Below are 17,009 nucleotides of genomic sequence, written 5' to 3'. Positions count from 1 at the left end.
TTAGCTATCTGGCACAGTCTGACTTTTCTCTAATCCCTGTGTGATATGATATGAATTTATACAACTTGAAAAATGATATGAAAGAGCAATTCTAAAAATATTGGGATGGCCAAAAAGCTGGTTCAGTTTCCCTGCCCTGAACAAACATTTTGGGCAACACAATAACTTTTTGACCAACCATACCAAGTACTAGCAAGAATGAGGATGGAAAAACAAAATGGTACAACCACTTTGGAAAATGGTCTCGTAGTTTCTTTAAAAAAGCAAACAAACATTTATCATCTGATATTCTACAACTAGTATTTACTTAAGAGCAATAAAAGCATGTGTCCACACAAAGAACGGTATATGAATGTTCATAGCAGCTTTATTTGGAGCAGTGAGAACACAGGAAACAACCTAAATGTCAACAGGTAAACAAATACACAAACTGCGGTATCAACTTATCCAAGTGTGCACTTTTAACATGTATAATTTGCTTTACGTCAATTAGAGCTTAACAAAGCTGTTAAAATGTAAGGTCAAATAGCTAAATTTACATTCTTTACCTTCACTGAATCTTTTAGGCAGTCGAGGCAACGATCACTGGACAAATGAGCATTTATGTAAATGAGATGACTAATGCACTTTTCACCAAAAAAAAAAGATATTAACAATAACTCTAATATAGAACACTTAGTATGTGACACTGTACTTAGACTTTTAATATGGATATTAAAGTTTTCATAACAACTTGAGGTAAACATTACTGTTACTGCTATTTTACAGATTAAAAAATATATAAATAAAGCTCTGGGAGTAAATACAACTGCACAGCTTGCAAGCGGTGGAGCTAGGATTAGTCTGACTCAACAGTCCCAGCTTTTAAACCACTGTGCAATACCACTTCCTCCCTAAGACCTAAATATGTATTTAATGATTATATTCAAACATTATCTTACCAAAAAAAGATATTGTTCTATAAGTCCTTTAATAAAAATTGAATCAAATATTAATGGTAGAAAATAGCATTTAGTTACAGCCTACTCAAGCTATTGTATTAACAGAAAACACTCAATTACCCAAGTCACAGATAGCTCCTAAATGACAAGGAAATTTACCACAGATGCCTTCCTAACAAAAGAAAAGGCATTTGATTACCTATGCTGCTGCTGCTGCTGCTAAGTCGCTTCAGTCATGTCCGACTCTGTGCGACCCCAAAGACAGCAGCCGACCAGGCTCCCCCGTCCCTGGGATTCTCCAGGCAAGAACACTGGAGTGGGTTGCCATTTCCTTCTCCAAGGCATGAAAGTGAAAAGTGAAAGTGAAATAGCTCAGTCATGTCTGACTCCTCGCAACCCCACGGACTGCAGCCTACCAGGCTCCTCCATCCATGGGATTTTCCAGGCAAGAGTACTGGAGTGGGTTGCTCTCCTAAATCACATTTTTAAAATACAAATAATCAGTCACATCTCCCTCTATTCTCACAGAGTTCAGGCCCACAGCTTCTACTGAGTAAAACATGAGCCACCATATAACTACCCATCAGAGCAGAAGGAAACAGCTGAGACCACCAAATTGTCTCTCTTAGGTACAAAAGGATTCCAGATTCATGGTGCTCTTGAACTAGAAGCCCATGGAGAATTAAGACGGATGCTTTCAGACACAGGCACACAAAGGCAAAGAAGAGGAGAAAATATAAAATTTCATAACAATGAGAAGGCAAAAGAATATGAGTGACAGACAAAACTAAAAGATGAGAGATAAGGGCAATAGAGAGAGTGTCCATGCTTTAATCAACTTAACAGTCAGCTATATTTGCTTTCTATCAGCTAGACTGAAGGGATTTATCCTGGCTTCTGGACCAAGAAAAAGAACTGAGTGCATATCATATCAATTCTATTACAGTCAAATGAACAAGCATTATGATAAGTATTGCTATTTTTAAAAAATTTTAGTTTTGTTATACTTGATCTATAAAATTACATGGGCTTTATTCAGATATTATACAGTTCACTGTGCTGCAAATTATCCACTCTGGTTATGAATGCGTGGCAGAAAATATAAAAGTTCATACTCCAAAAAAAGACTTTCCATGTAGTTTGAATTATGACCTGAAAAGTTCAAGTGTTAGTCGCTCAGTTGTGTCCAACTCTCTGCGACCCCATGGGCTATAGCTCGCCAGCCTCCTCTGTCCATGAAATTCTCCAAGCAAGAATACTGGAGTGAGTTGACATTTCTTCCTCCAGGGATTAAACCCAGGTCTCCTGCATTTACATGCAGATTCTTTACCATTTGAGCCACCAGGGGAAGACCTAGTTGAGCTCAAAAACTGTTAGAATTTCTTTAAATTGTATGCGACTTGATTATGAAAATAAAAGGAGTTAGGATCTCTCAAAGCATCAGTTTGAGAAATCAGGAGGAAAAAAAAAAATGTGTCTGGACATATTCCAGGCTGCTTGGATTAATATTTTCTCTAAAGGACACAGGTAATATTACATAAGTAAATGGAACCTTTCAGGGAAAGTGAAATTAGATATAGTTTATCAGGATTCTGACTTGAAAGATTAATGAAAGCAAGTAAAACATGGTGTTGAAGTTGCTGCCTTTATTTCTAAGAATTTGTTTGGACTGACAAGCTAATGTATGTAAGAAGAGATTTAGAAATGTAACAAATCGAGATTCTGCTTGTAATTTTGTTGTGAAGCTTTCAAAAAGAAGATTTTAAATAGCTCAGCTGAAATTCCATTACTTCCACTAACTTTGTTGGTACTTAGCAGGATTCATTCCTGATATCAGAAATTGTGTTTTTGTACTATACAAAGTTTTTCAGTTCCCTCTAAGCACTGCTTTAGGTGACTCTCACCAACTTCAATATGTTGTGTTTCCACTATCATTCAGCTTGAAATACTTTAAAACCTCCCTTGTGATTTCTTCTTTGCTGTTGTTCAGTTGTTGTGTCAGACACTCTGCAACCCTGTAGACTGTTAGCACGCCAGGCTTCCCTGTCCTTCACTATCTCTCAGAGTTTGCTGAAATTCATGTCCATTGAGTCAGTGATGCCATCTAACTATCTCATCCTCTGCTGCCCTTTTCTCCTTTGCCTTCAATCTTTCCCAGCATCACGGTCTCTTGAAATGAGTCGGCTCTTCATATCAGGTGGCCAAAGTATTGGAACTTCGGCTTCCGTGTGAGTTCTTCCAATGAATATTCAAGAAAGATTTCCTTTAGGATTGACTGGTTTGATTTCCTTGCTTCCAAGAGACCCTCAAGAGTCTTCTCAAGCACCACAGTTCAAAATCATCCTTTTGAATTTGGTGCTCAGCCTTCTTTATGGTCCAGCACTCACATCCATACCTTACTGGAAAAACCATAGCTTTGACTATATGGACCTTTGTTGGCAAAGTAATGTCTCTTCTTTTGAATATGCTGTATAGCTTTGTCATAGCTTTCCTTCCAAGAAGCAAGTGTCCTTTAATTTCATGGTTGCAGTCACCATCATCAGTGATTTTGGAGCCCAAGAAAATAAAATCTGTCACTGCTTCTACTTTTTCTCCTTCTATTTGCCATGAAGTGATGGCACAGGATGTCATGATCTTAAGTCAATTGTTCCATGTGAAGTTCTAACTGTTGCTTCTTAACTTGCATATAGGTTTCTCAGGAGACAGGCATGGTGGTCTGGTATTCCCATCTGTTTAAGAATTTTCCAGTTTGTTGTGATCCACACAGTCAAAGGTTTTAGCATAGTCAATGAAGCAGACATTTTTCTGAAATCCCGTTGCTTTCTCTATGATCCAATGAACACTGGCAATTTGATCTCTGGTTCCTCTGCCTTTTCTAAACCCAGCTTGTACATCTGGAAGTTCTTGGTTCACATACTGTTGAAGTTTAATTTAAAGGATTTTGAGCATAATCTTACTAGAATGAGAAATGAGAGTAACTGTATGGTAGCCTGAACATTCTTTGACATTGCTCTTCTTCGGGACTGAAATAAAACTGAATTTTTCCAGTCCCATGGCCACTGCTGAGTTTTCCAAATTTGCTGACACTTCAGTAGCATCATCTTTTAGGATTTTAAATAGCTCAGCTGAAATTCCATTACTTCCACTAACTTTGTTGGTACTTAATGCTTCCTAAGGCCCACTTGCCTTTATACTCCAGGATGTCTGGCTCTAGGTAAGTGACCATACCATCATGGTTATCTGGGTCATTAAGACCTTTTTTGTACAGTTCTGTGTATTCTTGCTACTACTTCCTAATATCTTCTGCTTCTATTAGGTCCTTACTGTTTCTGCCCTTTATCATGCCCATCCTTGCATGAAATGTTCCCTTGATCTCTCCAACTTTCTTGAAGAGATCTCTAGTCTTTCCCATTCTATTGCTTTCCTCTACTTCCTTGCATTGTTCATTTAAGAAAGCCTTCTTATCTCTCCTTGCAATTCTCTGGAACTCTGCATTCAGTTCAGTATACCCTTCCCTTTCTCTCTTGCTTTTCACTTCTCTTCTTTCCTCAGCTATTTGTCAAGACTCCTTAGACAATCAATCATTTTGCCTCTTGCATTTCTTTTTATTTGGGACCCACAAGTAAGTAATTGAGGATTTTACAGATTTATCCTTTAGACAAATGTGGTTACCTATTTTACTTACACATATTATTAACCCTTCCTTAAAATTATATTGGTGGTGGTGATTTAGTCACCAAGTCCTGTCTGGCTCTTTGTGACCCCATGGACTGTAGCCCTCCAGGCTCCTCTGTCCATGGGATTTCCCAGGCAAAAATACTGGAAAATGGGTTGCCATTTCCTTCCCCAGGGGGTCTTCCTGACCCAGGGACTGAACCCACATCTCCTGCACTGCAGCAGGTTCTTTACTGCTGAACCACCAGTGAAGCCCAAAATATACTATTATCACCTCAGGTCATTTCTCTTTTAAAGAAGAGGTCATCTTTTCTACTTATCATTTATTTACCATTTCCAATGCTCTTCATTCTTGCCCATAGCTTCTTTCAGTGCTTTAACATATCATTCCATTTTCCTTCATTCTCCACTATTTGATGAAAAGTCAGCCATCATTTACATTCTGTTCTCTTTTATGTGTCATTTTTTGGTGGCTGCTTTCAAGATTTTCTGTTTATAACTGGCTTTCAAAGGATTATAATGTGCCTAGGTGTAGTTTTCTATGTAGTTATTTGCTTTAGATTTGCTGAGCTTCTCTGACACATAGACTTGTGTTTTCTCCTCCAAATCTGGAAAATTACTAACCATTGTGTCTTTTTTCAAAAAAAAACAAAACTGAGATATAACTCATATACAACTCATTTAAAATTGACCATTTTGAAGACTAGAACCCAGTAGTTTTTAGTATGCAATTTACTATCACATTAACATGGTATCTGAAACCACATCAATAAACATTCGACCTCTGTTACATTAAAAATTACGGATGCTAATCATGTACTTTGAATGAATCTTTCACACATGCATAATTTTACAACATCATGCATTGGTTATTTGGAATATAATTGTTTATTGAGTTAAGGTTAAATGTTCTCCAAATGTTTTCACATTACTCTATATAAAATCTCTTAAAATCTGACATGACGGTAAACCAATCATAAAGATTCTAAGCCTTTCCTATCATTATTACAATCTATCAACTAATTTAACCAATAATTACAGAGAGCCTAGCATCCAATGCCAGCTAGCTTCCATAAAATGTGTGCGAGTGTCTTTGGGGTCTTTCACTTATATATCTCAGGCTCCTAGAACACTGTGTGGCTGGTCCACAGTAGACTGAATATTTGTTGAATGAATAAATAAATAGGTAGATATGATGTATCTTAACCTAGATTTCAAAGTTTTTTAGTGTATCACACACACACACACACACACACACATAATCCAACTACCAGAATTACTTGGCAACACAATGGGAAAGACCTGCTAGGCAACATGGAACCTCTACACTTATTATGCTTGAAGTAGTTTTACCTTCATACTATCCTAAACATAAATTATTATACATACAGGCAGACTTGGCTTTTCACAGTAACTGAAACTCATGCGTATCAGAACCATGTCCTCTCTCTGTATGGTTTTGTAGTAACTAACGTCTATGGGAACATGGTGCATGTGAAACATTTTAGTCCAAATAATACGGAAATAAATGTCAATGAGCCACAAATTCAATTTTAGAAAAATGGGAAGGAAAGCAACTTAGAAAGATATGGCAAGCCTCTGGGCACTCACTTTGAGTAAGTGTCCCTAATGCAAAAGCAAATCAGACACCTAAATGACTTTTCAAACCCTTAACGTGTTTCGCTCCCACTGTATCTCACATTTGAGAATCACTGCCTAGTGACCAACTAATAGAAGGGGTCCAGTCCTTCAGCAGTACTTGCGAACTGCTTATGCGGTGGGGCATGGAGAATCAGGGTGGTTAGAGAGAAAGAGAGATGAGATTTTTATAAAACACTGAGATAAAATTAAGTTACAATAAAACTAGCCTGGACTCTTGAAAAACTACAGGAATTAATATTTCTCAAAACAGACTTACATCAAGTCTTTGGCTTTCTGTCTCCTAACACTTCTCTTCATTCCGTCAAAATAGCCTTAGAGTTACTCATTGTTAGGTTGCCTCCTTCCCCATTCTCATGCCCACATGCTCTCTGGATTTTGCTCTCCCTATTTGAGTTTTTTTTAATGAAACTAATTCCAAAATACTTAATTTCAAACATGTCTAGCTCCAATAAAAAACAGGCACTCATACATTAAATGTTTAAATGGTTGTGCCAAAAGTAAAGAAGAAATTGAAGGACATCTTACACATAAACACATAAAATGGTAGCTTGGCAAATAAAAGTCTCATGGGAAAGCATAACAACTTAAAATTCTACTCCAAGGCTATTTACTAACTAGTACCACAATTGAGACAAATGGCATACGCTATATAGACTATACCTTAAAATGTACTGTGATGTTCCAAGGAAGAGCTGAACTTGATGCAAGAAGATCAAATAGCAAACCAATTGGATAATGCCTAAAAGTTAAAGAGTACATTATAAGAAAAAATAAATATTTAAAGTTAAACTACAAATGCAAAATAAATTTCAAGTACATTTTAACATCAAGTATTAGGGGACTTTAACCACAAATCACAGGAAGCTGATATTTTACACAGTTACTTGCTTGGGCTAGTATGGCAAGTTTTCAGGCATCAGGGTTTTATTCCCCTCTAGCCATTTCATTCCCCAAGGAATTTTCAATATACATAATGAAATTGTACTAAGGAACCCTTTATCAGGCCTGAGCACTGTCATGTCACAGTACCGCAACACTTAATTATCATACCAGTATTCATTTTGGATGATGAGCTTTTTTTTTAAACAACTTACATTTTACAATTTTAAGAACTAAGAAGAGCACCTAAAGGAGCATGAAATCACTTATTTTGTTCTTATTACTATTAACATTACAGCATATAAATTTCCAATCTTCTCTTTATGCAACAATTCTAAATATAGATTAGGCTTATCCTTTACAAACTGTTACAACCTGTTTTTTTTAATGTCAATATTTTCTAAAGTCACCGAATATTCTTCTATAACCTAAAGTTTTTAAAAATAAATAAATAAATTAGCAACTTCTAAATAAGAGAACATTTCGTAATATAATCGTTACTCACAGGGAAGCAAATTATTTAGTAACAAACAAGTTAACAATACAGATCTTGCAGACTTCAAAGAACAAACCTTATTTTTTATACCCTTTTAAAGAATCTAAAGTAACTTAATTATCAAAATTAAATAATCCCTCCAACAAAGGCCAATAGAGGACTGCTTGGTTTTATGCACAGTCTTGTTCCTTCCTCCATAATAACTATTAGCGAATTACTCCTAGGTTTAAAAGTGGAAAACTTTGAAAATACATCAGTTTATTTCAAAATGAGTGATCCAAATACATCACCTGACCAAAATTCAAATTTTAGTTAACAGTATTTATGTTTGCCTACTATACAAACAAAATTATAATCAACATAATATAATTGCGGAAAAATCATCAGTCATTAGAGATCATATTTTTACTTAAAATGAATTCAGGATGAATGCCTTGCTAGTAAAATAAAAGTGAGTAGCTTTAGTCATGTATGTGTTATATCTCTTAATAAAACCCTCAAACTTTTAACTGAATGTCAGTAACTAACACAAATCTTTGAAAACTAGAAATGAATATAATTTTGGATTAACTAAATTACAGAATGCTTTCTTTAGTAAATTCTGAAATCAGGAAAAAAATCCAGCCTCAGTTAAAAACTGAAATAAAAACAGTAATTTAAAAAATACTGCACTATAAACAAGTTATAGCTCCTATATACTTCTTGTCCTTCTCTCTGACCTCTTAAAATTGTACAAGCTCTATGTAACACCATACATTTTCACAAAATAGACCTTTTTTAAGTCTTCACATCCCTCTGAGGTATCTGTAATCAGATTAAAAATGAATGTGTGTACTTAAACTAAAAGAGCATACTGTCTTCCCAACTATATGGGCTTTCCCAGTGGCTCAACTGTGAAGAATCCATCTGCAACACAGTAGACACAGGGGATGAAGGTTTGATCAATAGGTCTGTAAGATCCCCTGGAGGAGAGCATGACAACCCACTCCAGTCTTCTTGCCAGGAAAATCCAATGGACAGAGGAGCCTGGCGGGCTATGGTCCATGAGGTCACAAAGAGTTGGACATGACTGAAGCGGGTGAGCATGCACGCATGCACACAGTTAACTTATTGGACTGATTCACAATAATCCAATAAAATGACTAGCAATTCAATGTTGTACACATTTTCTACTGTTCAAAAATGGAACTATACACAAATCAAATATTATTTTAAAACAACCTATACTAGCATACAAAAATCAAATACAATTTTAAAAATAAGTATTTGAGTCAGAATACAAGTTAAATGTAGTAAGATTCAATAATCAATTATTTTTTTACCCTCAATATTAAAAAAAAAAAAACTGTAAGTGTACAGAATCTCAAACAGGGTAGATAAGAGCTGCTGAATGCATAAATCAAGATCCATAGAATAGTTCAGTTCAGTTCAGTTCAGTCACTCAGTCGTGTCCGACTCTTTGCGACCCCATGAATCACAGCATGCCAGGCCTCCCTGTCCATCACCATCTCCCGGAGTTCACTCAGACTCACGTCCATCGAGTCCGTGATGCCATCTAGCCATCTCATCCTTGGTCATCCCCTTCTCCTCCTGCCCCTAATCCCTCCCAGCATCAGAGTCTTTTCCAATGAGTCAACTCTTCGCATCAGGTGGCCAAAGTACTGGAGTTTCAGCTTCAGCATCATTCCTTCCAAAGAAATCCCAGGGCTGATCTCCTTCAGAATGGACTGGCTGGATCTCCTTGCAGTCCAAGGAACTCTCAAGAGTCTTCTCCAACACCACAGTTCAAACGCATCAATTCTTTGGCGCTCAGCTTTCTTCACAGTCCAACTCTCACATCCATACATGACTACTGGAAAAACCATAGCCTTGACTAGACGGACCTTAGTCGGCAAAGTAATGTCTCTGCTTTTGAATATACTATCTAGATTGGTCATAACTTTTCTCCGAAGGAGCAAGCGTCGTTTAATTTCATGGCTGCAGTCACCATCTGCAGTGGTTTGGGAGCCCCCCCAAAAAAAGTCTGACACTGTTTCCACTGTTTCCCCATCTATTTCCCATGAAGTGATGGGACCAGATGCCATGATCTTCATTTTCTGAATATTGAGCTTTAAGCCAACTTTTTCACTCTCCACTTTCACTTTCATCGAGAGGCTCTTTAGTTGCTCTTCACTTTCTGCTATAAGCGTGGTGTCATCTGCATATCTGAGGTTATTGATATTTCTCATGGCAATCTTGATTCCAGCTTGTGCTTCTTCCAGTCCAGCGTTTCTCATGATGTACTCTGCATCTAAGTTAAATAAGCAGGGTGACAATATACAGCCTTGACGTACTCCTTTTCCTATTTGGAACCAGTCTGTTGTTCCATGTCCAGTTGTAACTGTTGCTTCCTGACCTGCATACAGATTTCTGAAGAGACAGGTTAGGTGGTCTGGTATTCCCATCTCTCTCAGAATTTTCCACAGTTTATTGTGATCCACACAGTCAAAGGCTTTGGCATAGTCAATAAAGCAGAAATAGATGTTTTTCTGGAACTCTCTCGCTTTTTCCATGATCCAGCGGATGTTGGCAATTTGATCTCTGGTTCCTCTGCCTTTTCTAAAACCAGCTTGAACATCAGGGAGTTCACGGTTCATGTATTGCTGAAGCCTGGCTTGGAGAATTTTGAGCATTACTTTACTAGCATGTGAAATGAGTGCAATTGTGCGGTAGTTTGAGCGTTCTTTGGCATTGCCTTTCTTTAGAATTGGAATGAAAACTGATCTTTTCCCATCCTGTGGCCACTGCTGAGTTTTCCAAATTTGCTGGCATATTGAGTGCAGCACTTTCACAGCATCATCTTTCAGGATTTGAAACAGCTCAACTAGAATTCCATCACCTCCACTAGCTTTGTTCGTAGTGATGCTTTCTAAGGCCCACTTGACTTCACATTCCAAGATGTCTGGCTCTAGATTAGTGATCACACCATCGTGATTATCTGGGTCATGAAGATCTTTTTTGTACAGTTCTTCTGTGTATTCTTGCCACCTCTTCTTATCCAATGGGCCCAATATTAGATTGTAAACTTCTTTTCTGTGCAGTTATAACTATTTTAAGATTAATATTTTATAACTTTAAATCTTTCTTAAGTCTTCTAAAAATCACAATGAAAACTCACTTAAAAAAAAAAGAATAAGATTAGCAATTGCCATATGAAGTCACTGGACCTTTTTATAAATCTAAGATATACTGTGACATCTTAGTGATCTTATTTTTTTTCCTCCATCGTGAAAGATTTTGCTACTTCATTCCAGGAATTATTTCACCGTTATCAATTATTCCTAACTGGAAAAAAAAATTGATAAGATTAGTAAGAATGGGAGAATAATGTTATACCTATAAGAAAGATATAATAATGTATCCTTCTTCCATTTTCTTACTTTGTCACCTAAAACATTATATCATATTTCAACAAAGTATAAAATAAGGATGCAGACCTCATCTTTGGAGGCTGCTTTCAGCTCTTATTAACACAGGTAAAAATTCAAAATGTCTCATTTTCCACCTATATTGACAGAGAAAGACTACACAATTAGATAAATCAGAAGAGTTTTGCGAAGAGACACAAACCAGTACTTTAGACTTTAATGACATTGGTAAAATGACCATTTAAGTAAAATCTCAGGCTATGAGTCTTTAGATGATGATATCCTTTTGATGAATTTCATAAAACTTGAGAACTAATGAATGAATAGTGTATTTCTAAGGACATATGGCATTCTTAACCACATAATCAAAGAAAGTATTTCTTCATATAGCATGTTATGAGTAGTACTGAAACTATTTCATTTTTGCTAAAAGTAAGACTGTCAGTATTCTTATCTTTAATGCTATATGTACACTGCAATTTTCTTGACAGTAAGTTCAGTTCAGTTCAGTTGCTCAGTTGTGTCCAACTCTTTGCAACCCCAAACTGCAGCACGCCAGGCCTCCCTGTCCATCACCAACTCCCGGAGTTCACTCAAACCCATGTCCATTGAGTCGGTGATGCCATCCATCTCATCCTCTGTTGTCCCCTTCTCCTCCTGCCCTGACAGTAAGTTGGCAAATGTTAAAGGCAGATTTGTAAACAAATTGACTGGAAGGAATTAGATGATGTAGAAATTAAAAAGAACTGGACTGGATAGTTACTCATATAAAAAAGAAATTACTTTACAATAAAATCATGATATAAAGCTTTAATAATTTTGCAAAGCACTGCTGTTAACTGCACAAAGAGCCAGAAGTAATGATAAGCTAGAACCTCATAGAGGTCTATTTGAACGTTTGATAACTAATGAACAGTTATTTGCATTGAGGACACTGCCCATTTTTGATATATATACATTCAAAACCAGTGAAAACATGGAGCGAAAATTTGAATTTCTGTATTTAAATGCTTAGTAAAATTTCTAATAAAGTTATACACCATTCCTTTATTCCTCTCTAAATTATTTATAAAGTGACAAATATACATATATACACACATATATAAAGTTTACTGCTCTCAGTAAATGCTGATGATTTTTCCTGATATACTAAGGATTAGGATGGAAATTTAAGTATGATAATTTCTACAATATATTAAAATTTAAAACATGTAAAATATTACCAAAAAGCATTCTAAATAAAATAATATCTAATAGTTAACCTGTAACAAACATTAAAAATAAAACTAAGCCAGAAAAATATAGGAATAAAATAACTATTTACTTGTATATATTGTCAAAGTATACAGATCATATGCGGATCATCAATGCAGCTGTTTGTCAGAATGATTTTGATGCAAGTATACTAACTTTAAACAAATACACCACCTGAATGAACTGGTTCCAAGATTCCTTATTTCTGGTGAATCTATTAATATGCAAGAAAATCTAAAAAACAGAACTGGCTAATACTTAAAAGTACTGACTTTTTCTTACACTATAATCTGATTTATGTCAAAAATTTCAAAAGTAGTAATTTGCACAATTCTTCTAAATGGATATTCTATATAGTCTTGTTGCTGTTGCTGCTGCTAAGTCACTTCAGTCGTGTCCAACTCTGTGCGACCCCATAGACAGCAGCCCACCAGGCTCCCCTGTCCCTGGGATTTTCCAGGCAAGAACACTGGAGTGGGTTGCCATTTCCTTCTCCAAAGCATTAAAGTGAAAAGTGAAAGTGAAGTCACTCAGTCGTGTCTGACCCTTAGCAACCCCATGGACTGCAGCCTACGGGGCTCCTCTGTCCATGGGATTTTCCAGGCTCCTAACCTATAATACAGAAACCACATAAGCCATAACTATGAGTAAACTGTAATGTAGCCTTTTGGCTCTTACATTGCTATTCTCACCAGTTTAACCTAAATTTAATAGAAAAGGAAGTAGTGAGGACTTGAACCTGAATAAACCCAGAAGAAGACACAACCAGGAAAGGTTCAATCTACTGTGCAGTAAAAACTGACTGCACCAGAATAGTGTTACACCTACTTTCACATTTTATTCTTTTTTTTCTTCCTTAAATTGCTCTAGCCTTTTCTAAATTCAATCCTCAAAATTAATTAACAATTTTTCTGCATAAGTTGTTGCTTCTTTACTCTTTCATTACTGGTAAAACACATGGACATACTGTACAAGGTATAGCAGTAACAGGTACGTTCTGAGGTCAGCCAAGGGTGCTCATTCTAGTCTAAACATCTGAATTAGATAGCAAACCAGTATTTTAAGACTAGCATTGAAAGGAATGTTCCCTATATTCTAGAGCACTATTGTCCCACTCCATTTCATTTAAATAAATGCATTCTATTCATAAGTTTGCTACATTAGTGATTCACTGAAAACAGGAGTACATTTTAATAAATAAAAAAAGGTTTAACTCAAATGCAAACCAAAGTAATTTAATGAATACAATCTATTTTGCCTTTCTCTATGGTACAAACAATTACAGGCTAACACTGTGTGTCTCAACTTTCCAAGTCTATTCTTTTGCATGAAAAAGTATAGAAATAACCAACTAAAGGAATACTACATGTATAAAATGCTAATAAGTAAGCCACATTTCAAAAATCTAGTTTACAGAATAATTTATAAAATTCTAAAAACTCACCACCTTAGAAAAATGACTAGACGTAAGAGAAGAGCCTGTACAGTATTTACAATTAAGATGTAAAGTTGTTTTGTTAAATCCACTTTTGAAATCACATAGGCACAATATTAAATTCTGAGTCAATGGATATAGTATGTCTACAACTTCAGACCTACATCAGTTATTTGTTGCTTTTCTTTAAATTCAAAAGGTAGTTTCAACAACTTATTTCCAATAGTCAGTCTTGAAAATAGGTCAATTTATACAAAACAATAATATCCCAGTACAGACATGTTTTACAGTTGACAGAGAACTTTTTCTAAATTTTGTACCTAGAGGCCTAAGATTTAACTAGCATTAGGATATACTAACAAAGTATTCTTTAAAGAACCAAGGTCTTTTCTCTTAAAATAAGCCTAATATAAAAGTAACAAATTTGAACACTTGAGTTACGGTAACAAGAAGAGAAGTGAAAGTAGCTCAGTCCTGTCTCACTCTTGTAAGAAACTCTCTCTTAAAGTGTAATGTTAGAGCACCCTCTGCTGACTAATCAACTCAAATACTCTTAAGAAAAAGATCCTTAATTTTATATCAGCTTTTTTCATTTCCCATATAATTTTTAAATATTAAACACATAAAGAATGTAGAGGATAAAGCACTAAACAGATAAAGCCTCCTTGGTACCTCTTTACAAATCAACAATATATTAAGTATTCAGTATATGCATACCACTGTTCTTAAATATTTTTCTATTCTAACATGGACAATTTAACATGTAATGAGAACATACAGAATCAGAGAAAACAACAACAACTAACAAAAAGAATTATCACCACATATAGCAAAAAGATCCCTGAACTGAGAGCCTCAATATATGGTCCTACTTGCTCATTTGAGTAAGTTATTTTATTTATCTGAGTCTCAGTTTTATCAATAAAAAAACTTATTTAGATTCATTTATTCATTCAACAAACATTTACTTAGCACCTCTTCTGAGCCACTGCTTAAGCTACAAAGCACCTGCTCAAGCACCTCACATAGATGATTAAACATCTGCAAAATAATTAATATAAATAGGAGAAAGAGTTATTATAGAGAGAAAGAATATCAATTTATACTTTCTTCCTTCTTTTGGGAATTGTCTAAACTGGTATTTGATTTTCTTTCTCACTTGAATCTACCTAAAACTTCAAAGAATTAAGCATAAAGCAGATATCATCCTCCTCCTCAAATAAATGTTCCTCTACTCTTTTTTCTTGATAATTTTAAATAATTTTATTTATTTATTTTTGGCTGTCCTGGGTCTTCATTGCTGCGTGGGCTTTTCTCTAGTTGTGACAAGAGAGGGCTACACTTCTTTGCAGTACTCAGGATTTTCATTGTGGCGGCTTCTCTCATTGCAGAGCATAGGGTCTAGGATGTGCAGGCTCACATGTGCAGGCTGGGAGCAGCTGAGGCTCCCAGGCGCCAGATCACAGTATCAACAGTTGTGGAGCACAGGCTTAGCTGCTCTGCACCATGTGGTATCTACCCGGATCAGGGACTGAACCTGTGTCTCCTGCATTGGCAGGCCGACTCTCCACCACTGAGCCACCAGGGAAGTCCTCCTCTACTCTTTAGACATCTTTATGGTCTCAAAAGTCCAAGTCTTACAAAGTTGCAGTGGTAGCAGCTTCTCTACAATGATTATCCTATCCAATGAAGCCTACTGCTTAAATGCTAGGTAGATATTGACAGCCTAATTCCAGGAAAATAACTCGTATCACACAGGAGAAAATTGCTATGGTTCAGAGCAAAAAGAGAATAGGTCAGAACTTAGTCCAGAGGCTTTGGATTACATTCATGCCTCAGTAAATTATTCATTCCTCAAATATACAGAGTACCTAACAATACTAAAGGCAACGTTGTATCAAAAGCAGTTAAAGGGCTTCCCTGGTGGCTCAGTGGTAAAAAATCCAGCTGCCAATGCAGGAGACATGGGTGTGATCCCTGATCGGGGAAGATCCTACATGCTGCGGGGCAACTAAGCCCATAGGGCACAACTATTGAGCCTGTGCTCTTGAACCCAGAAGCTGCAACTACTGAGCCCACGTGTTGCAATTACTGAAGCCCACGTGCCCTACAGACAGTGCTCAGCAACAAAAAAAGGCCACAGCAATAAGAAGACTGTACACAGCAACGAGAGAGTAGCCCGGCTCTTACAAAGACAGAAAAGCCCACATAGCAATGAAGACCCAGCACAGCCAAAATAAATAAATAAAACTATAAAAAAAATTTAATAGCCATTAAATGAGCGCACAAGACATAGCTATGAAACTGATTTCATACATAAAAAGTGAACACCCCCAAAACTAAGATGAAGACAATGTGAACACAACTGCTTTCACATAAGCTCTCTAAAAGGAAAAATAACTTTGCTCTTTAATAAAAGATTTTCAGAAAGGATAACTAATGACAAAGTAGGAACACAAATCTTGAAGACAACATAACAGGGAGCTGCTGCTGCTGCTGCTGAGTCGCTTCAGTCATGTCCGACTCTGTGCGACCTCACAGACGGCAGCCCACCAGGCTCCGCCGTCCCTGGGATTCTCCAAGCAAGAACACTGGAGTGGGTTGACATTCCCTTCTCCAATGCATGAAAGTGAAAAGTGAAAGTGAAGTTGCTCAGTCGTGTCCGACTCTTTGTGACCCCATGGACTGCAGCCTACCAGGCTCCTCTGTCCACTGGATTTTCCAGGCAAGAGTACTGGAGTGGGGTGCCATTGCCTTCTCCGCGTAACAGGGAGAAATGGGACCAAATGTCATTTACTGATATCATATATAGAATACAAACCTACAGAAGACAAATCACATCAAATACAAAAATAATCACCACACAAGATGAATTAAAATAGCAGCTGAAAGATGAAGACTTAATAACCATTTACTGTAAAAGCTAAGCTGAAGTTTCTCATCGCTTCCAAAGTTTCTCAGTTGGAGGTGGTTTTACATCCCACGCCCTGCAACATTTTTATTATCACAACTGGCAATAGTGGGTAGGGGCCAGGGCTGCTGCTAAAAAAACTGCAACATACACAGTAGCCCTTCCACAACAAAGAATTATCTGGCTTCAAACGTCAATACGGCCTTTGCTGAGAAACTATGCTTTACAATGATAAAACTAAAAAGCCCACTGTCAGTCACATCAGTTCTTCTTATGATAATAGATAACTGTAGCCCACCAGGCTCCTCTGGCCATGGGATTTCCCAGGCAAGAATACTGGAGTGGGTTG

General features: G+C 36.7%; 1 protein-coding gene across 3 annotated transcripts in view; it reads right to left on the bottom strand.

Moving 5' to 3' along the window:
- Window positions 1–17,009, bottom strand: part of ATG5 (autophagy related 5) — a 114,880-nt gene that overhangs the window by 76,087 nt on the left and 21,784 nt on the right. For all 3 annotated transcript variants that reach the window (XM_005684610.3, XM_018053113.1, XM_018053114.1), the window contains one exon: window positions 6,939–7,017. In XM_005684610.3, coding sequence (XP_005684667.1) covers window positions 6,939–7,017 — 79 coding nt within the window. The remainder of the gene's footprint in view (window positions 1–6,938; window positions 7,018–17,009) is intronic.

Source organism: Capra hircus, chromosome 9, assembly GCF_001704415.2.
Source record: "Capra hircus breed San Clemente chromosome 9, ASM170441v1, whole genome shotgun sequence".
Lineage (NCBI taxonomy): Eukaryota > Metazoa > Chordata > Mammalia > Artiodactyla > Bovidae > Capra > Capra hircus.
This window is presented reverse-complemented; position numbering and strand designations above follow the sequence as displayed.